General features: G+C 38.2%; 1 protein-coding gene across 2 annotated transcripts; it reads right to left on the reverse strand.

Annotated features, from left to right (window-relative positions):
* Positions 1 to 1,468: 1,468 nt before the first annotated feature.
* On the reverse strand, positions 1,469 to 22,138 carry MED1 (mediator complex subunit 1). 2 transcript variants are annotated; one of them, XM_055407742.2, is made up of 17 exons: positions 21,892 to 22,138; positions 19,738 to 19,844; positions 17,156 to 17,234; positions 15,935 to 15,989; positions 15,698 to 15,830; positions 14,973 to 15,001; positions 13,000 to 13,071; positions 12,454 to 12,528; positions 11,890 to 11,963; positions 11,206 to 11,295; positions 10,135 to 10,246; positions 9,487 to 9,611; positions 9,121 to 9,239; positions 8,148 to 8,349; positions 6,673 to 6,768; positions 6,443 to 6,548; positions 1,469 to 4,956 (listed from the first exon to the last, which is right to left on the reverse strand). In XM_055407742.2, exons 1-17 carry the CDS (start codon positions 21,914 to 21,916, stop codon positions 1,725 to 1,727), a joined length of 4,731 nt encoding a protein of 1,576 aa, XP_055263717.1. In that variant the 5' UTR covers positions 21,917 to 22,138; the 3' UTR covers positions 1,469 to 1,724. The 2 variants fall into 2 exon arrangements, with proteins under 2 accessions (XP_055263717.1, XP_055263718.1); XM_055407743.2 differs by lacking the exons at positions 15,698 to 15,830; positions 19,738 to 19,844; positions 21,892 to 22,138 and having other exon boundaries at positions 17,156 to 17,235.
* Positions 22,139 to 22,532: the final 394 nt, after the last annotated feature.

Consider the following 22,532-nt stretch of genomic DNA (forward strand, 5'->3'; position numbering starts at 1 on the left):
TTGAGAGCTGATGACCAGAAAAGGGAGAACACTAAAGGAAATCAGAGACAGTCAGGAAAGAAAGCCAAAGCTGATTTTCCAACTCTATGCTAACTCCAACCTGCAGAAAGAGCTGAATATAGAAATCTTCTTCAGTATCTGATGAAATCACTCCATTTAAGACACACACACACACAAATGAATCACCTGGCTTTTTTTTTTAATCCAGAAGAATTGTGCTGGGGATCGTGCCCCATCCTGCTGATACAGATCCTGAATGGAATCATCAGGAATGGCACAGTGCAGGTGTCAAAATCAAAGTAAGGCCGCAGAATTTTGAGAGGACCCTCCAAATACTGAGAACTTGTGTTGCACTCAATGGTCTCCTGGATTTCTATATATATGAGAAGGGCTTCTTATTGATGTCCCCCAGAATCCAGACTTAGACCTGTTCTTCCAAAAAGGTCCAATTGTGTTGCTACATAGTAGCAAGGGTTTATCTTCATGCCCACCTAGCATTCCAGGCCCCCATTACTTCAAGTGAGCTTGAAAACTGTTTTAAGTGAACTATGGCTGCAAATTTTTTACTGTTTTATCTAAGGGAGCATACAGTGGAGTGATTAAAGTCTGGACTCCTTATCCTTGTGATGAAGGGAAACAAGGAGCCCAGTTCTCAGGAATGGCATCAGTTCTCCTACAAACAAAATGCTGGGATGTGGACTTTTGGCACATTGTAGAAATAGGAGAACTATGAATTCTGTAATGGTTTTCATGCCACTGGGTCAGGGAGGCTATCCCACTTTTAAACTTTACTGCATCTGAAAACATGTTTACATCCCAAAAAGCCAGCCGAGCTTTCTTTAAAGGAAAGAGAAACTATAAATCAATACCTCCACAGAAAGATAACTCCTAATATTCCTATGATGTCTGAACCCTATGAAAAACCTCCTATAACAAAAACACCATTTTGGTTTTCTACTTGACTCTAAAGATGGGCTCTGACTGATCTGCTTCAGCTTGATACTACATTAACAGCATAAGCCACAAGCTCCCTACCACCAAATATGCCTCCTCCTTGCCTCCCATCATTTTGAACCCTGAACCTCATAGAATTAGAAAAAACACTGTATAAAAGCAAACAGATAAAGGGTTAAAATATTACAAATAAATAGCTAAAATCATCTTCCCTCCCCAATCACTCCTCTAAGAAACAGACACCAAACATTACTTAAGTGTCCAAAATGACCCAAGTCCTTCATTTGCCCCTGCCTCAAATGGACAACTACCCAAAGGTGAACAACCTTCATGCAAATGCATCAAGGAATGTATTGCTTTTTCATTTTCTGCCCAGCCCTTCAAATACATGCACTAAAATGAGTTTAAAACATGGCCTAAAAATGGAAAAAGGGAGAAAAAATATATATGAATATTTCCCACAAAACTGTTTCCCACCCTTCCCTCTCCCTAAGCCCTTCCCACCCCCTCCCTTTCATAAGCAAATATTTTAAAACTTTTTTTTTTTCCTGGCAAAGGAACAAGTGATTTGCGGTAACCAGAATCAAACCCTATGGTCTCTTTAGTAGGGTCTGGCTATGCCTTTCAAAATTCATCCCACTTGGTGTCAAAGCCATGCCATTTAAGATTCTTAAACACAAAATCAGACCTGTCTGACTCACTCCTTATGGTGATTTGCCTATACACTTAGTTCTTCTCTGGCCATATTTTTGCTTTAAAAAGTAAGGTTCCTAGTTGCCAATCAGGGCCACATCCATAAGATCGTCATCTTCCTCCCCAATCATAAAGTCAGGGCTGAGCCTTGAGGGCCTGTCTGTAGATAAGATTGTGTTACTTGTCATAGACAAGGACTGGTCTGAAGAGATAGGTGATTTAGACCAACTCTCTGGCTTGATGCTATGAGATTTTTTCTTGTCTCGGTCTTTGTCCCGGTCCCTATCTTTGTCTTTTACTTTCTTCTTTTCTTTTTTGTGCTTCTTATGTTTCTCTGTGCTGTATTCTGGAAGAGGTCGGATGCCATCATCTGAGCTAGGACTGTTCTGATAAGATTTCTCTGCTATGGAGGAGCCTGACTCACTTTCACTGTCCAGATTCTGGGGGGTATATGCTGGTGACTTACTATGGCTGGGAGAGCCACGCTCATGCTTTGGAGTGGAACCACTGATGAGTGGAGAGCCATAGTTTTTGGAAGAGGCCATCTGAGGCCTGAGCCCTTCTCCACCACCTTCCCCAGGTTTCTGCAAAGTCACTTTGGCTTTAATGCTGGGGGATCCCCCATCATGCTTGCTGATGATAATTTTTGCCACACCCGTGCTCCCCACATTTTTAGACTCTGAGGTCTTCTTAGATGAATCCACTGAGCCCCCCGAGGTGGAAACCTTTGATTTGTCTTTATCACTTTTCTCACGCTTGCCCTGGAACTCTCCTCCAGACATGTTATGTTTGGAGGACACAGGATGGCTAGAATTTGTGCTCACCCCCATTTGGCCGTCCATTGGGTCTTCACCCCCAGGGCCACTGGTGACAACCCCATGCTTCAGTTTATCTATGACAGCTGTTAAAGACGGCTTCTTATTTCTGCTGGGAGATTTCCCTTTGGAACTCCCATGCTGGTTCTGAGAGGATGACATGGAAGAGCCACTTGAGGAAAAGGAAGAGGAAGATGCTGTACAAGAGTTAGATGATGGGGGAGTTTTCTGAGACAATGAGCCTGAGGATCCTAACCCTGAAGATGACTTCATGCCGGTGCTTGAACTAGTTCCAGACATGTGAGAACCACCAGAACCTGAACTGATAGGGGACTTGGCTTTAGAGGATGGGGGAGTCCCAGGAACAGGCTTCATTGGAGAGGCAAGCTTATCAGAGCCTCCAGGTGGCCTTGAATGGGAAGGGGATATGTTTGGTTTACTTAAAGAAGGATTCATAAGTGATGATGGCTTCCCTTGAGGTTTCATCTTGGTGCTGCTGGAGCCACTGCTCAGTCCATGCTTGGTAATAGGAGAGGAGCCTGGCTTTCCCCCAGACTGGGATGAATTTTTGGATTGGCTAGATCCAGAAGACCCTTGGCTAGAATATATACTGCTACTTAACTTAGAACTTGATGAACCTTCTGATTTACTGCTTTTCATCTTGCCTGAGTTGGAAGCAGAAGATAAGGAAGAATGGCTATGGTGGCTTTTACTTCCTGAGGAAGACACAGAACCGCTGCTGGTATACTGACTGTGAGAAGAGGGCTTGCCCACCATCACAGTTCCCTTAGGAATCTGAATAGTAATTTTGGGAATGGGTGGTGTGGCAACACCTGGGGGAGTCTGAGATCTTCCTGAACTGCCTGGAGATTTGGATCCACCTGTACTAGTAGGTGGGGTGAAAGGTCGGTTAGAAGAACTGTGAGATGGAGACTTTCCCTCAGTGTCTGCCTTCTTCCGCTTTGGAGGCTTATCTTTGCTTTTGCCATCATTAGAAGGGGTTCGACTGCGCTTCCCTGGTTTGCTGTCTAATCCTGTCCCTGACAGACTACTATTACTGGCACCATTGCCTTCCTTTACTCTCTTTTGAGTCTTTTCTTTTCCTAAGTCCCCAGTGGTCAATAAAGGACTCTGGCTACCACTGTGATGCTCCATAAGATCTGTAGGACCCAAAGCCTTACCAGCCACTGCTATAATACTGAAATCAACCGTGTCAGCTTGGCTATTGCCTTTAAACTTAGTCTCCCCATTATCACCTCCAAGCATTGGCACCCCCAAAGTATTTAGTGCCTGAGATGCAAATCCTTTGAAATCATCATTATCTCCACTTTGGCTGCTTTCATCAAAATATTCTTCTCCAAAACCACTTTGGCTCTGGCTGTTCAACAAATCAGGATTGAAATCTACTCCATCAGGAAAAAAATGATTGGTAGGTGAGTCACTACTGGGGCTGCCAGCAGCATCTGCAATAAGGTCAGCTGGATCAGTGTATGGATTTTCATTATTATTGGCTTGAAAGACATCAGGGTCAAAGAGGGCACTCTGAGAATGCCCAGAGCTTGAAGAATCTCGAACAGGGGTGCCAATGGGTGGACAATCGTCACTAGTGCTGGGAAGCTTAGAAGCTTCTTCTGCAATGTCTGAAAGGATATCAGTTACATCTGGGCCAATGCTGTCTGAACTGGATAGTCGGACCATCCTTTGAATACTGGGTTGGGGGTGAGGTACTGGTTGCGGGTAAGTTGTTGGGGGAGTACTACACTGGCTTGGAGCTGGAGTGATGTGTGGCGTATCCAGCGTGTCAGCTGTCATGTTGACATCAAAGATAGGGTTTTGTGAGTCAACATCCATTGAAAATAGCTCCCTCTGAAAGTCATCTTCAGTCTGGTGCTTTGGTTTGTCAGGTGGTAATCTTGATGACTTCTTCTTCTTCGTCTTGTTGCTTCCCGAGCACATTTCCATCCGGGGTGAGCCGGAAGAGGAGTTCTGCCTTTCTAAAGGGCTGCTTCCATAAAGGGTTGAGAAATCCTGGGCAGGATTATCTTTAAGAAGGTTCATGAGCATCGGGTGGTTCTTGGTGTTGCCGGCCATCGAAGAGACAGGTGGCGGCGTGTGATGAGGAGGGGTCGGACTCGAGCCAATGGTAGACCCCCCGTTCCCTGTGATTTGCAACAAACTGGTAAGAATTGGGTTCTGAGATACCTTGCTGAAGTCCTCCCCATGGCCCACCGACTCATGCCGATCTTTGATGCTCATGCTCATATTAAACAAGGTGGTAATGGGACCCCCCGGAAAGGTGTTGGTTGGTGTAGTGGTACCACTCATTGGGTTGTTGCCTGTGGTCATGCCATACCCTGGGCTGCTAGCCGGGGGCAGGTTCTTTTTCACCATGTCTTCAACTGTCTCTGCAATGAGGGACAGTGCTGGGGTGTCGGCCTGAATGGTTTCAGCTTTCCTCCGAATAGCCCTCATCGTCACAGGAATCGACATACATCTGTAAAATAAGATGGAAAAAACAAAATGAACAATGCACTAGCTGCTACTTAAACCAATTTTTCATTTGAGATAAAGGCTTTAATTTTGCCTTAAATAAAGATTTGCAATAAACAGTTTTCAGGTAAGGCAAATAATCTGTAAGGCAGGAGCAGTTCTGTAAAATGCCAGAGCTCTGGGTATACCCATTCTAAAAAGAATCTGGAGGAAGACTTCCCTGATGGTCCAGTGGCTAAGACTCCATACTCCCAATGCAGGGTGCTTGGTTTTGATCTCTGGTAAGGAACTAGATCTCACATGCCACAACAAAAGATCCGCATGCCACAACTAAGAGCTAGCACAGCCAAATAAATATTTTATATGAATGAATGAATAAATAAAAAAGAATCTGGAAGGAATTCCCTGGTGGTCCAATGGTTAGGACTCCAAGCTTTCACTGCTGAGGGCCCAGGTTCAATCCTTGGATGGGGAACTGATATCCTGCAAGCCACACAGGGCGGCCAAAAAAAAAAAATCTGGACCAGGAGGCAATCATCAACCTCCTTTGACATGCCACCAAAAACAAACAAATCATAACAAAAGTCCAAATAATTAGATACCATACTGAACTTTAAAAACTGGTAATAATAACCTCAGTAAGAAAATGCCCTCCTTTGAGGACTTCACATATGATTAATGGTGTAACGGTATATACAATTTATCTTAATTGATGAACTACTAGAAAAATCTCAACCCATCAAATTCTATACTTAAATAGCTTAAATCACCCCAAAGCTACACTGTGAAAAGTGCTACCACTGGCAGGAAATCCTTTTTATTTTACAGCAAAGCTCTTTTTATGTTACAGATAAATTTATGTTTATAAACATGTTTGAAAACATTTCGCTCTTGACTATGTCAACAAACTTTCTTAAAAGACCAGATGGTAATAATACTGACTTTTTAAGATCACATGGTTTCTGTCCAACTACTCTGCCATCTTAGCTCAAAAGCTACTATAGACAATATGTAAAGGAACAGACGTGTTCATTTACAGGCGTGTCTTATGTTTCGATAAAATTTATTTTTATTTACTAAACAGACCACTTGTAGTTGCTCTAAAAAATCTTGAAATTATATATTAATGCTTCCAGGAAGCTGAATGGCTGAAGTATCTTCCCACATACTGCTGTTTGACATGTTACATGTGTTTTTTACAAAAATGACACAGAGGAAAAGTGAAAAAAAGATCCACATCTTTTTTCAGCTCTCTCCCTCATAAAAGAGCCCTAACACTGGGTCTGAAGTTACCTACTTTACTTCCTTTTACTCTTATGAGATTTATAAAATCAAAAACTCATATTGCTTCTAGATCCAAAAGCAGAGAAGTGTGAATTGAAAGCAGTGACTAAATGCCTTCCTCCTAAATTTCTAATTCATTTATTACTGAAAACAGCATTCTTTATACACCTCTTAATGGTAGTCTGATGAAAAAGGGCCAGTGCTACCTTTGAACAACTTTGGCAATGAAGTCATCTGTGCAGATGAGTGCATCTGACAGCCCCTTGTAGAGTTTACAGCTCACATGTGTTGAGTCCTGCACATCCATTACCACTGAAAAACAAAACATATAGGAGGTGTTTAGGATGGATTTGGCTTCAGTTTCTGACTTTTCAAAAAGAGATAAAAGGACCAAACTGCTACCCTGAGAGAGGTGCTAGCCACCCACATAACTCACCACACACCAGGGAGTCATTCACAGGGTGCTGAAAAGATACGCTGAAACGAGACTCTGAGAGGGGACACACTTCAAATTGGAGAAGCCCTGGAGAATCTAAAAGGCAAAAAAAAGGATCATAAAATAATCAACCAGATAAAAGACTTGAGATATGTAAATAGTAATCATTAATTATGAAATCCTTTCTCTCCCTCACTGGAAACTAAATCCCACACATTTTTTTAAAAACATAAAACCCATTGGGCACTCACAGGTGATTGAAGAAATCAGATTCCAAAAAATCTACCAGTTTATGTTATAAATACTCTAAAAGAAAGTAACTAAACTTCAGTTTTTTAAAACGAAGATATTTAATCCCTAAATTGATAAAGTACTTGGCAGATAAACATCCTGCCTTGAAAATCAATTCTGAAAATAAATGTGGCCAAGAGGAGTTTCTCATTCTATTTGATAAGCAGACATCAGAATCACTGTCATAAACCCTGCTTTCTACTAGTACACAGCTATTAGCTATACATTCCATAGTTTGGTAAACATGGATGTAGGGAATACAATCTAAAATGATATATTTATGCCAAATACACTTACATATAACTATCATCACTGGTTTCTAAGCCAAACATGCTGAAAGCCCAGAGACAAGAATTATATACTTTCTTGGGAAAAAGTATGCATCTCTGTAGGACTAACTTCATAACTATCTCACAAAAACTCATTTTTAAATGCTCTAAAGCTATGTGGATAATCTCCTAGGATCATTACTTCAACTTTCTAAAATTTCTCGTTTCTGGAACAATTCGTATTCCCATAAAATATATGTCCTGATTTACCTTCTGGGTTTCTTCTTGCCTACCATTTGGCACAGTTCTATCACTGAAATGTTTACAACTATTGTAAAAAATTAACTATGATTAACTAGGGCAGCCAGAATTCATATCAAGATTTCTAAGAGCAAACTGTGTGAAAAACATCAGCATTCCAGAATCCTGGAAGAGAAAGAAAAGGGCACAGGTCTCATCTGTTTTTAAGCTATATGATTAAATTCTCCAAAGAAGGTGGAGAAAATATACTCAGGGTTAAAACGTGAGAAGCACTGCCTAACAATCTAAAATTTAGGTGTCAAGAACTCTCTTCCTACCAAATCTCAAATTATACCTTATATATCTGCTGCAAGATTCAGGGCCCCAGGTACCCAATTACACCACTGCATGCAGAAAAATAGTAAGTCCATTGCAAAAAAACCTCAGTGGTTTCCATATGCCAATATACAGATTGCTTCCCTCAAAATTATCCACAGAGCTTAAACTAGATTCCCAGCTCCTCCCACAGAGATTCTAATTAAGTTCTTTGGTATGGAAACCAAATATTTGTAGTTTTAGAAGCTCCACAGGTAATATGATGAGCCACCAAATTAGAGAACTACTAGAGTAATCAGTTCCATTTACCAGTAAATACAGGAAAAAGAAAGGCAGTACCTTCCTTCAGAATAGTTCTTTTGACACAGCTTCCTATTAGGGTGTTATAGGCCACTTGGTGTCTGATCAGATTCAGGATAAGAGGAACCCGGCCAGGGTGCTGAAAGGTGATTTTGCTAACAAGGGTTCCCTGTAGACTTCTACCATCTGGAAGAGGTGCATCCTTGTTGAGGAAATAGCAGTGCTGTTGACCTGGAAGAGCCTGGGCAAAAAGAACAAAGGGAGCAAATGCTATTTACTCAGCCACTGTACTCCAACCACAAACTACCCTGAAAAAAAAACAAAACACCCTACTTCTCAAAAATCAGCAATTTCTTGCTGAACAATAAAGCTCCACAGTGAATTACTGGTCAGCTGACGTGAAACGCCAATTACTCACTTGGCTGAAAAGACCCCTTTTTTGTAAATGTTCTGCCAGTGGTTTCCTAACCTAGCTAACATAAAAATTACCTCAGATATTTGTATAAAAGGGGTCCCTGAACAGTAAGTGCAAAATTTTTATTTTTATTAACACCCTATACAGTTATAATGGAGCCAGAATTGAGGAACTGTTGACTACTGTCAAACATTCAAATAAATTCAAGTTCAGATGAGGTTTTAAAACCGGCCTTAATTCACTCATTCTAGTACTTTCTTCTCTGTAAGTACTCTATAGATCAGAAGTTCACAGCACTTGAAAGGATTAAACACAAGAATTCTTAATAATTACTTAAAAGCTTATAAAAGTTTAGGATACCATTAAGAGACTTTCATTTGAAATTTCAATAATTCAATGTACATTGTTTCCTGACTTGGAAGTTATGTTCTTTTTCAGTATATTTCAAAGATATTTGTAATTTCCTGCCTGACTGAGAAAATAGGACATGATCCAGTAAGCCAAAAGAATGTCTTCTGATCTCAGGTATCCTATAAAAGGAAGATTCTGATCTTGGTTCCAAGCATAATCTACAACAATCCATAAGGCCTTACTTACAGCATAAAATCGCATGTTGTGATTCAAAGGTAAGGGGTCAGGATCCTTTGACAGTTCAAATTGAGTGATCAGTTCATAGAGGGGTACATAAGTTGGCTGAGTTTCAAACAATGGAATTCCTGGAACAGCAGAGATCAATATAATCACAGTAAGATGAAAATGTTGACAGCTCACTTTTCCCTTCATTCACCCATTTATTCAAAAAGTACTTATTAATAAGCATTGACTAGTTTAAAACACCATGGTATCTATACCTATCACTATTTTTTTGAGGTCTAGACTGAAAGAGGGCTAAGATAATGTGAATTTGAAGTTTGCTTTCACTTTTATAACAATTATTAGCTTCTGATGCTTCTTAAAACTCACCTGTGCAGTTCTGAATTTTCTGAACAAATGCTCTAGATACTGGAAGTGGCTGGGGAAATTTCAAGAAGAAACAAGCAGGAAGATCAACACTGTTGGCACTGGTAACTGAGGAGAAGGAGGGAGTCCTTAAAAAAAAAAAGTGGAGGATTGGGATTCTGAATTGATGTAAAAATGAAAAATCTCAACACTCAGACATGTTTATATCATATAAACACATACAAAGGCTATCAAACTTCACTCTTTGAACTTCCTTTCCCCCAATTCCAAAATATCCTATTTGTTAACCCTAAAGTATCTTATCAAACATCTATCCTGAAACACATTCTCTAGTTATTAATATTACTCCAACATAGCTCCCGATCAACATAAAGTCCCATAAGAAAATCCCATAGAGCAATCACTAAACCACTAAACCAGTGGAAGTAGCACAGTTCTCTTCTTTCTCTCTCACAATAAAACAGTGTTCTATGAGCAGACTTCAAAGAGGAGCATGCAAATACTGAAAAGAGAAATCAAATGGATAAAACAAAAAGCCCACCCCTAGAAAGTCAAGTGTGGGAAGAGCCAAGTGAAAGTAATACTTGTTTCTTACTGGGCTTAAAGTTGAAAAAAATGGATTTTGCTACCCTAGAATTATATTTCACTTACCATTTGTTGTCAACTGGATGTGATCCCATAATTAATGGTGCAATTGGGAGTTTATACATAGCAGACGTTCCTTCAATTGTCACTGATGCATTCATGCCCAAAGATCGAGGAACTGGGAAAAAGAAAAAAAATGTTATTCTCCAGAGTTACATAAATTATAAGGATCTTAACATTTAAAAACACAAAAAAGCTACCGTCTGTGTAAATCTGTCAGCCCTAATTATCAGATTCTATCCCTATATAACTTAGAAATGCTAGAAGTACCTTTCTAACAAACCAATAATTCTGTTAATAAATAATACAAAATATAGGAAACAACGCGGTCTAAGGGAAAAAATTTCAAAGACCAATTACCAATATTAACTTATTTTCTCCAACTTCAGAATGCATTTAAATAGAATTATGACTATAGACAGTCAATGACTGAAGTTAAAAGGGGAGCAAAATGAGGTATTAGGCCATATTTCATTAGGTTTTAGTATATTAAAGTGCAAATACAGGAATTCCCTGGCAGTCCGTGGTTAGAACCCTGTGCCTTCACTCCCAAGGGCATGGTCAAAGAACTAAGATCCAGCAAGCCATGTGGTGCACCCAAAAAAAGTGCAAATACAAAGTAAGATCCATTATTTTAGTTCTTTAGTAAGTTGGTTAACTTCTTTACCTTTAAAGTAATGATTAAAGCAAATTATTTCAAGTCAGATTGTTTACATTTTCTCATTCACTCATTTACTCATTCAAAAGGACCAATTATGCTTTTATTATTATGTATGTATATCCTATGGATGAGGAGCCTGGCAGGCTATAGTCCATGGGGTTGCAAAAGAGTTGAGCATGACTGAGCAACTAGACAACAACAAATGTATATGTACATATACATATGTATATATGTATAAATGTGTATGTATATATAAGAAGCAAACTCTGGTAGAAATGGAAAACTTTGATAGAGATGGCAAATTTACTTGGGAGTAGCAAATCAGAAAGTACAGGCAAGTCTGGGCATTCAATTTTTTTTAAATATTTTTTAAACACTGAGCAAAACCTTTAGTTACTTTATAGTGAAAGTCTTACCATTAGTCTCATGCAAAATGATAGGGGATGTTGTCTTATCATCCAGCAGGTCAGAAGGAGAGGCATAATACTTCAAGTTCATTAAATGACCTATGAAAAATAAAACTTATCACTACTTTATCGGGTAACTTACAAATAAAGAAAAATATTCCCTTCCTATAAACCTATATACAAGAAAATAGTTTAAAATATGAGAACTCATGATCCAAAGCAGCTTGTGAAGTATGACAGAAGTATAAGTATTATTTCTAGTAGCAACAATTTACTTCACAATTAAAAAACAAGAAAACTAGGGGAGGGCAAGTATTGATACCTTAGAAACCATTAAAAAATACACAAATGAGAGAGGGGTAAATTTGGAGTCTGGGATTGGCAGATACAAACTATTATACAACAGTGTCCTACTGTAGAGCACAGGGAACTACGTTCAGTATCTTGTAATAAACTATTATGAGAAAGAATAGGAAAAAGAATAAAAGTATGTATAACTCAATCAGTTTACCATATACCAGAAACTAACACAACATTGAGAAGCAACTACATTTCAATTAAACAAAAAGAAAACCATCACAAATGACTAGTAATTTTCACCTTCTGCTTATAAAACCAAGATCAAATTTTAAGTAGTAATCTTTCAACTAAAAATTAGGTTTTTTTCTAAATAAGCAAAATAGCATCACATACCCCCACTTCTTGGAGTGAGATAGCCAACACTTCCATGAAGAATCTTATCCAAGGGACCAGCATTGGTTGCTTTCCTGCAAGACAAATGATCTATGTTTATTTACATCTAAGCCCTGAAGGTATTAGTATACAATGTGATAATGAGTTCAGCTCTTACACGTCTTTTAATTCTATCCTAATGACTCTATCTTGGGCATTTAACAATTATATTTAACCCTCAAGGTGAAGGGATTATTTCTAAGAATACACCAGTGTGTAATATGGTGAACAAAAATTACAACTATACTATTATTTATCAGAAGGGAGGCCAGGTTTCACAAGTCTTCTCATAAAACCTATGCAATACCAACCAATAACTTAGGGATACTGATATTCAGAAAATGGAATGCAATCATTTGGGAAGTGAAAGGATATGGACAAGATGTACAGTACAGGTAAAATACAGATGCATAATAACATCTATCTGTAATACATATTTTTTAAATAACAGAAGCCTAGTAACCCATAGAAAAAAAAACTTTAAAGAACAAGGTCAAAGAGAATTGACACCTTAGCCAGTCTTACCAATACATAACTGCCATTTTAGATAGATCCTGTTCTAAGGATTGGAGAGCCAAGTACATTTTAGTCTTCAGTTTGCTAAAAAGTAAACAGAACAAGAATTAGTTAACAAATATACATATACACAAACACTGAAAGCCTAGAGAGCAAGTCTAGCTTGGAGGCAACTTAGTTATCTATTAAAAAAAAAAAAAACATCAAAAAAAAAATCATTAGTGATCTACCAAAGCTAATTTTTATCTCTACTTAAAAGACCAAGCAAGTAAGCAGAATCCCAGGTAGGTTAAAAATATAAAACTAGTTCCATGACAATTTATTTTGGCCTAGAAATCAATATGCTGAAAATACCTCAAGGATACTATAATCATTAATGCAGATACTGTTTATTTAAAATACCTTTAAAAGACATTAAGTTAGAAGCTGAGTTATAGACTGTCAGTATGAATAGAAATCACAAATGAGCTAGGGCAGAAGACTTGGCAAATTTCTAAGTACAAAATGATTTATAGATTTATACTAATTTTTCAAACAAAAGCAAAAAATACTTACTTGTCCCCTGGAAGGTTATAAAGATTAACAAGACCCTTAAGGTGCTTAGAAAATTCATCAAAATTTTTTTCCCTGTAAGATGTTCAGGGAAGAGGAGAGAGGGAAGAGAATAAAACATACAATTACTACTCAATCTTTTATCAGCAAAGTCCCAAAAATCAAGGCTATAGAAAACTAATCTTAAAAATTTGCTTTAATTTCCCCCCCCAAGAGTTTTCTAGAATCAATCAAAAGTTGTGAAAGAAAATACAATGTTTTCCTTTCTCTGCCCCATTTTTCAGGAGAAAGTGCTAATAAACAGTATAAAAGATAGTCAAAAAGACCTGTTAAATCATATACTAATTTGTTCTTAAGTAATGAGACTTAGTTTAAATAAATCACTTCTCCTCTTAATTTGTAACTGAGATGACTGGATGTCATGAGGAAAAAAATCTTTTAGAGAGAAAAAGGAAGTAAATAAATTAGGAAGATAGGACACTTTCATGTATAAAGTAAGAGCAGAGAAAGGAAATGAACAGTTGGAGAGAGATGGGAGACCTAAGCAAAGGCAGAATAGGTAGTGTGGAGGCAAACGATATATTTTAAAATGTTCCTATGACAAGATTTACCCCAGGAAAAAGAAACTACTACCAGGAATCCTGGCATCCTAAAACCTAACATTCAGAGATGGATTCTTGGTCAAATAAGCTTTTATGGGCAGGAATCCAACACAACAATTCTAAGTCTCTATATCCTTTTTCAAACTTAAAAAAAAAAAAGTCTGTTGAAAACTGTACTGCTCTGACAACACTTACTGCCCAAAGTGCCATGAAGACACTAAAAGGAAACAAGAGCAACAGCAAAATATATTCCTTACCTTAAAATCATCATCTATACAAAGTGATTAAAAATACCTGATAAAGACTAATATTCTAAGGTTCCCACTTCCAAACATGCTTACAAATTAACTTAAGAATACCATCAGTTCATAAACTGGTACAGTTTCCTATTCTACATTAGAACCAGAAATACTGGTTTCCTGGACTATTCTGATAATATATCTTTGCTAGACTTATTGAGTAAATGAAATCATAAAAGGTTATTTTTTTATGTTGCATTGCAATTTTTCAAAGCTCATTCAAATCTGGTATATTTGGCTGTAAGGACATTAAAGTGATCACTGGAAAGCTGAGTGTAAAACTTGTTTCTCAATGTTAAACCCTTAAGACTCCTCCATGTGATATCTGATAACTTCACTATATTTAAAACGTAAAATTGATTTAACAACTTTCTCAAATTCCCAGAGAGTTAATTCTGGGTTTAAATTTAAGCATGGAAATCTCCACTCAATTAAAGGAGAAAAGATAAGCCAATGACAAAAAACATCAATTACTAAAAGAGACTGTTTTCAAGCCTAGCACTTTACTATGATTTGGGACCCATAAACCTTAAATATAAAACAATTCTTCTCAAAGTGAAAAAAAGTTCTTTCCATAGTATAGACTCAATTTTCTCAAGCTTTCTCTAATTCAATAATTAGGGTCTATTTATTTTTGTTCCACAGAGAATTCCTAAGGTTAACTCAGTAGTTCTCAACCAGGAGTGATTTTGTCCTCAAGAGGATGTCTGACAAAATCTGAAGATATTTTTGATTATCATGGATCAGGAGGTTATCATAGATCCTAACTAGTTGGGAGAAACCAGGGACGCTGTTTAACATCCAAGAATGAACTGGGCAACCCCCTAGAGCAAAGAATCTCCCAACCCAAAATGACAATACTGTCAAGGCTGGGAAACCCTAGGATAGATGGAATAGAGTGTAAAAAAAAAAAAGCAAGCTAAGTCAATTCTGAAAGTGATCAAGTACAGACTCTGAAAAATCTTGACCCAAGAAAATAAAGTTGTTCCTTAGAAATTCTGACCATTCTCAAAATTTAACTATAAGGAACAGCACTGTCTGCCAATAAAAGGGAATGTAAATGTCAGCTGCTCACCTTAGCTGCTGTACAAGCTCTGGACAGCTCTGAAATTAAAGAAATTATGTTAAAACTCTAAACTACTTTAAAATGCTTGAAGACATCAAGTTTTTTCTTTTTTATTAATAACACATGCTTTATAACAAAAACATTAAAACTATAGAAGGTCCTTTTATTAAGATATCAAAAACATCTTCTTCCTACTTGGTAAACCATGGGGTTGGGTCAGGAAATTAAAATCAAATATATGAAATAGTTTATAAAGGAATCAACTTTCAGTTGCTTGTTTAAAACATTAGGATCTCTCTTTAAAGCCATCCTTGGAATTCATATCCAGCTGTCTGGTATACACCTTTCACATTCCTATTACAGGGCTTTTCAGAGACCTTAGCTATATATAAGATTATCTGTCCTTCTTGGTTATAAGTTCTTTGAGGATAGGAATTTAAATTATTTGTATCCCCAGCACCTATTGTTCAACTGCGGCTCATGTTTGGTTGATATGAATTGGAAAAGGTTCCTCTGGTGTTTCTTCTTGTCAAAGCCTTTGGATGATGTCAGAGATGGACCCAGAGTATTCTAAATTCCACTCTACAGCTACTGATGTTGTAGCCCATCACATCATCTCTACAGTGGCTCATGAAAAAAACCTAAACCCAAGCTATTTCAAACCCCAACAATTTCTTTAAAAATTAATGTCCCTAAGTAAACCCCACAGATTCCAGTGAAATATCAACACATACCACAGGATTCTCCCCATGGTGAGCCACTTTTACATCACAAAGCTGTCCTGCAGGATCTAACTGCACTTCCACATAGAACATATCTGACGTGATGTAACATTCAGTGCCACTGGCACTGAGATGAGAGCCCAGTCTAGCAGGAACAAATCAAAACAAAAATTAATAGAAGACACATAAATAAAGCCACCCAAAGTCAACACTAAGTTAAATATTTCTGCCTATAGATATACTACTTACCCATTCTGTCTTGCTATAGACTCCAAACGGTCAGTCATTGCTGGTAAAGATGTTACTACAAAAGGGTGAAAAAAAGGAAATCACAAAGCATGCTCCAAATAACTTAAATTGTATTCTTCAAAGACAGAAACATCCTGAGGAGTATATCTGTCCTTCCAAAGTCATAAACACATTCAATAGTCCAAATACTTGTAATCTGCACAAAGCTCACCTGTAGTTCAAATTCAAATGCTTATAATTTGCACAAAGCTCATTGATAAGGCTTAGCTGCAGCCTAAGCAATAAGGGTCAAAAAAAAAAGACCTATTTGAAAAAAACTGGACCCTTCTCCTTTCTCTTTTTCATTACACATTTGGGACAAGTTATCTTTATAAAGAAGACATACTTAGGGACTTGCTGGTCATCTAGTGGTTAAGACTCCACACTTCTACTGAAGTAGGTATGGATTCAATCCCAGCTCATTTGTGATAATCAGTGTAAAACCTGTTCGTCTGTTTTTACTTTCATTTTCCTTCAAAACCAGACAGAAGTAGTAATTATAAGCTTGAATAATCAAGCTCATGACTTAAATTTGATGTTTGCTTAGTTTTTTTTCCTCTTTTCATTTTCTCATGAAAATATTCTTAATAAATACTGTAAAAGTCTTAGAGTCAAAAAGTCCATCTTCTTATTGAGTTAATTAGGAGAGAACATGTGAAGGAAAAAAATTTTCTCCTATATGCTATCTTAGTTACCCTTCATCAATTACTTTTTGAGTCTCTACCAGCCTTCAAAATAGAATAAAAAATAAATGTTTCAAAAGTTCAGGTAAAAGTTAATCTCAACTTCATAATGAAATCAAGAGTGACACCCACAAATCTCAATTTACATTTCTAGTATAAGTATAACGGAGAAGGCAATGGCAAGCCACTCCAGTACTCTTGCCTAGAAAATCCCATGGACGGAGGAGCCTAGTAGGCTGCAGTCCATTGGGTCGCTACGAGTCAGAAATGACTGAGCGACTTCACTTTCACACATTGGAGAAGGAAATGGCAACCCACTCCAGTGTTCTTGCCTGGAGAATCCCAGGGACGGGGGAGCCTGGTGGGCTGCCGTCGGTGGGGTCACACAGAGTCGGACATGACTGAAGTGATTTAGCAGCAGCAGCAGTATAAGAATAAAAGTCTTTCCTAAACTGGAGCATTTTTAAGAAGTTAGCATATTTCAACAAGGTTTACAAACCTTTGAGAGCTTTCTGCAATGTCTCCAAACAGCTGACCAAATGTTGGTGCCCTCCAGAACTCATTACAACCCTTTTCTCCTGTATTAAAATAGGAAAACATTTGAGGTAAAAATTAACCAAGCCAATAGTTTTTGGTAAACACATATATTATTCTAGAAATAGTATTTTAGGATAGTCTACAGATTATGAAGTAGTCTATATACTCTATATTTCTTACACATTCTAGATAATCTATAAATTTTTAATTGTTATTTTGTCCATCTATCCAAAAGAGGAAAGATTAATCTACTGAATACTTGGATACACCATATCCATATCCATGAAAGGAGAAAAAGGTATTTTCACATCTAGGACTTCCCTGGTGGTCCAGTGGTTAAGACTTCATGCTTCCAAAGCAGGGGACATGGGTTCAATCCCTGGTTGTGGGACTAAGATCCCACCACATGACACAGCGCAACAACAAAAAAGTCTACAACAAAGGTATTTCCAGATCTAAAATAATTTTCAGGGAAAAATTAGAAGAATCAAAATGTGAAATCAGCCTCCTGCAGAAGTGACTATATCCTAAGACTCAGGATGCGGTGGCTCAAATTTGACAATTTCCAAACCTAATAAGGTGATATGCATGTAATCTGAGAAATACAACCAAACCTTAGTCAAACTACTGGGCCAGCTAAAAAGTTCATTTGGATTTTTCCATAAGATGTTACGAAAAAATCAGAATAAAATTTTTGGCCAACCCAACAGACTGACTCTAGAAAACAAGATACATAGTCCAAAAATCCAAACAGCAAAAATTTAGCATAATTTTTCTAAACCTATCCAAGGAAGCAGTTTCTCTCTGTACAACATTCTAGTCCCCAGAAGTACGAGCAGTTTTATGATACAAGGATAGGTTTTGAGGCTTTTCCATGCCCTAAATCCATCTCTCTTGGCTCTAATTCCATGCTCCAAAACATCTGCTTAATTAATAATCTGGATTCCTTTATAACTTAAATAGACAAGGACTGTGTCCATTGCTCTAAACAATGGATACCAGTATTTTGGTAACTGGAAAGACAAACCCTCATTAATAAACTGGCATTCTGACTTTCATGTTAATCTACTGGTATTTTGTTAGTATGTCAGTTTTAAAAGAGATTCCCCAGTGGATCAGCAGTAAAGAATCTGCCAGCAGTGCAGGAGCCACAGGAGACACGGGTTCAATTGCTGGGTTTAGAAGATCCCCTGGAGGAGGGCATGGCAACCCACTCCAGAATTCTTGCCTAGAGAATCCCATGAACAGAGAAGCCTAGCAGGCTACAGTCCATAGGGTCGTAAAAAGTTGGACATGACTGAAGAGACTTAGAATGCACACATACAGTTGTTGAAAATTCTTCAAAATCTTTTATATACCAATAAAAGTAGGTTTCTGAATCTGCAAAAGTGACAAGTAGACAATGGAAGCTATGGTGACCAAACCAAGAACTGGTAACCCAAGAGAGGGTCTTAGTAGCCACCTGGAGTCCTCTAGCCCATGATGTTCCTCTAAAGATAGTATAATTTATAGGTGGTATCTCAAACTAGAATATGGCTGCCTTCTAGTTCAAAAATGACAACCTCTGAATACCCAGACTGGAAAAATTGTCATTAAGACTTAAAAAAAAACACTACAAATCTTTTTTATGTATACAATCCTGACCCAGAAGATATCTGCAGAACTTAGTTATGGAAATCTCTAAGCACCATGACATTTTGGTGTCCATTCTCTCATTTGATCTTTACAGCAAAACTGTGTGAAAAGGCAAACTGGTGTTGCTCATCTTACTCAAACTGGTGTCTCTACCTTCTAGATGAGGAAATTGAGGGTAAGAAAAAACAAGTAATTTGTCCAAGGTTACACAGGCGGTAGTGGAGTCAAGGTTAAAATAAAGGTTTCTCTGACAGCAGCAAATTCAGTTCTCTTACTAGTGCTGTGCTATACACTCACTGCACCCGCTGTGTTCCACTTAACTATGGGCTCCCCATACTGGTGATTGCCTCAGGAAGGAGAATGTACAGTAGAGAAACTCCGAGTAAACAAGTGAAGTTAATTAAAAATGTCTGCAAACTCTACTACTAGTATAGATACAATGAAAGTATTAACACATTAGAATCAAGGACCTTGACAGGAAGTAAAAAGTAAATGTTTTTCTATATCAGGCTATCACGTGTATTTTTTTTTTTTTTTTGGCAGCGCTGTGGGACTTGTGGGATCTCAGTTCCTCAAGCAGGGATTGAACCCAGGGTTACAGTAATGACAGTTGGGAATCCTAAACACTAGGCCACTAGGAAACTCATTATGTTTTATAAGTGTGTTTCTTACAACTTTTGCCTAAAATATCCCAGCCTACTATAACTCATGATTAACACAATTCTATTAACATATCTTCTTCTTAGGTAGACTCTTAAAAGTTGAAAGTCATCATGTACATATGATGTTATGAGAAATAAAACTGAAGACACACCCTAATAACTAGCGAGAAAAAATCTACACAGGTAACTTAGCTTATCAAATAATTTTCTAAGCACAACACTTTATCCACTTCACCATAATCCTCACCATGACTTGACGCACAAGCTTAATGGTTTCACTCCAAGGTCTATTTTGGTTAAATTTTGCATGGAGCCGTTCCAAGAGAGAACTCATCTTACTCAGCTTTTCCGACTCTAAGATATAAATCAGAAAACATCATTAGCAACTCTTCTTTCAAGACCTTCCACAGTTTTTCTTGCAAACAAAACTCCCATACTTCATCCTGATACGAACTCAGTTAAAATCTTTTCCAATATCATTTACTTCAAAATACACAAAGAATTCATTTCTAGTAACAAGTAGACAGAAATTATGGGTCTAATCTAACAAACACTATAGAAGGGGACTGCTTTCTCTTCAGACTTAATGAGAAGCAAAAAAAGAACCATCTCCAGTCCTGAGGATCAAGACTACCATTCACTGACAAAATAATTTCATGATATGCATGAAATCCCTTGCATGACATATGCACAGCATACATTTGAACATGGCCTTACTATGTTAGTTGGTTTTCAATGTGAAAATACAGACTTTTCTTAATTTTTTCACATAATTTTAAGAGATCAATTTGTAAGTATTATCAAGAAAAGAAGCTTCATTTACCATTCAGATATTTCCTGTTCGAATTCAAACTATATGAACAAGGAAGATGTCAAGTGACTGAAGGATGACTTTCAGGCAAAGGTAAGAGAAAGGTAGAAAAGAATGGATCCCAGATAGTGTTTGAAGGAACCTCCTACAACCTCCAACACTCCTGTAATTCTTTTAACTGCTTAACATGAGCAAGGACTGTGCTGGAGACCAGCAGTGCAAAAATACAATATGCCTGAGATGACATCTGTGAGGGTGTGTGGATAAGTTAATGTGAAAATAACCATCACACAAAGCAAAATGAGATATGCTCTTAAAAACAGAGACACATTACTATCAAAATTCAAAAGGAGGAAAAGTGTGTAATTAGTTTAGGGATGTAACAGAAAAGATGTCTTGAAAGATGAATACAACGCCAGCAATCAAAGTTGAAGTAGTGACATCTTCAAATCCAGGTTCAACTCCTCCCTCCAATGCCTTCATCTTCTGGAAAACTGTTTTTGGGGCTGTTTCATCCAGTTTATAATTCTGGAGAAATGTTTGGCAATTCCCACATTTAAGACATTCACTCAGGCACTATTTTACATCTCAGAGATACAGCAGTGAGCAAACTAGACAAAATTCCTGCCTCACTAAGATTCCACTTACACTTGTCATTTCTCTGCACCCTTTTCTCTGCTTCTCCTTCAAACACACCTCCCTTCTCTCCCTTGAGAAGGCCGATGATAAATATCTTTACAAAAATGCTTCAATGAAACATTTTTTTGAGCAACTGTTATGTGCCAGGAGAAGGAAACGGCAACCCACTCTAGTGATCTTGCCTGGAGAATTCCATAGGTGAAGGCGCCTGGTAGGCTGCAGTCCGTGGGGGTCACAGAGTCGTACACAACTGAGGCACTAACACAACAACACATTATGTGCCCAGGAATGAGTAAGGCAAGATCCTGCTCTACAAAGCTCAGAGTATATTGCAGAACACAAGGAAATAATCGTGTATGAATAGAACTATGTCCAAAATGCTAAGGAAGCATTTAAGCTGAAATGTGGAACTTTAGAGTATATAAAGTTACACAGAAAAGTGTTTTTCAGCAGTTCTTAGTTCAGATATTTAAAGACTGAAATTAAAAGCATTTTTAAAATATACAATACCACAAGATATGAACACTGACATTTTTGAAAACTACTGGCATTGAATACCATAAGGACCTAGTCATTTCATTCACGCCAAAACATCTTACAGTACTTTGATATATAGCGCTGTATTACTGTTTTATGTCATCATTCAGATTTCTCTTTTCGAAGGAGCAAGCAAGTTTTACATTCACTTGCCTGGTCTTCCATCTCTTAAGGCTAAAAAATGCCCTGAGGCCCAAATGTTGCCCCTTGCCAAATAAGAAACCTTCACAGAAGTTGGGAGCCCCATCTCCCCAAAGTCGAAGCTCTCCATCACCAAGGAAGGCTGTCAGAATCTAAAACTCAGACATATCCCGCCTCCTAGATCCTGCGCCCTTGGGAGAGTGGCCCCCGCGGAAGCATTAGCTCCCCCAGCTGTGTCCCGCCCCCTGCTTTCCCCCTCAGTCAGTCACTTACCCTCGGTTTCCCCCTGAGCCTTCATCCTGACGGCGGGGAGGGCCTAAGTCCTACACAAGAGGATATGCCCTTCCCCACCAGTAGTGGAGGAACCAAGTTGGTTCGGGCTCCCGGGACGCAGGGCACCTGCAGTCCCACTCTTCCAGGGAAGACTCAGTCTGAAGTCCCCGGCGGCAAGAAGAGAAGGGTGCTCGCGGCCGCCGCCATCTTCCCCAACGGAACTTCCAAAAGATCGCGAGATTAACCGTGATCCTGCGAGAGAGAGGAAAGGGGCTGGGCACCAAATATCGCGAAAAATGATTTATACCTTGCTTCTCGCGAGATTATCCCCACCCCGCCTGCTCTCTGGTTTGTCTCCGACTTCTCGGAGCTAGGCGTGGAGCTTGTGTAGTGGTAGTGTTCGACATCTCTGCGGAAGTTGGCACTTTCGATTTGGCTTTCAAGCAGTTAAGAAAGTAAAAGCCCCAGCTGTCTTTATTGAAATACTAGCTTTTCGAAGAATATTGCTGTTAGGAATATTTTATTAAAACTTTCCCTTTATTGAGATACTAGATATTGGGTCTTTTTAACACGACGTCCCAAGGTAGCCCAATACACTTAATTTCCATTACCGAATTTCCTTTTTAATTTCAGAAATATTT

Source organism: Moschus berezovskii, chromosome 20, assembly GCF_049115385.1.
Source record: "Moschus berezovskii isolate FMDL1 chromosome 20, NW_MosBer_1.0, whole genome shotgun sequence".
NCBI classification, from domain to species: Eukaryota; Metazoa; Chordata; class Mammalia; order Artiodactyla; family Moschidae; genus Moschus; species Moschus berezovskii.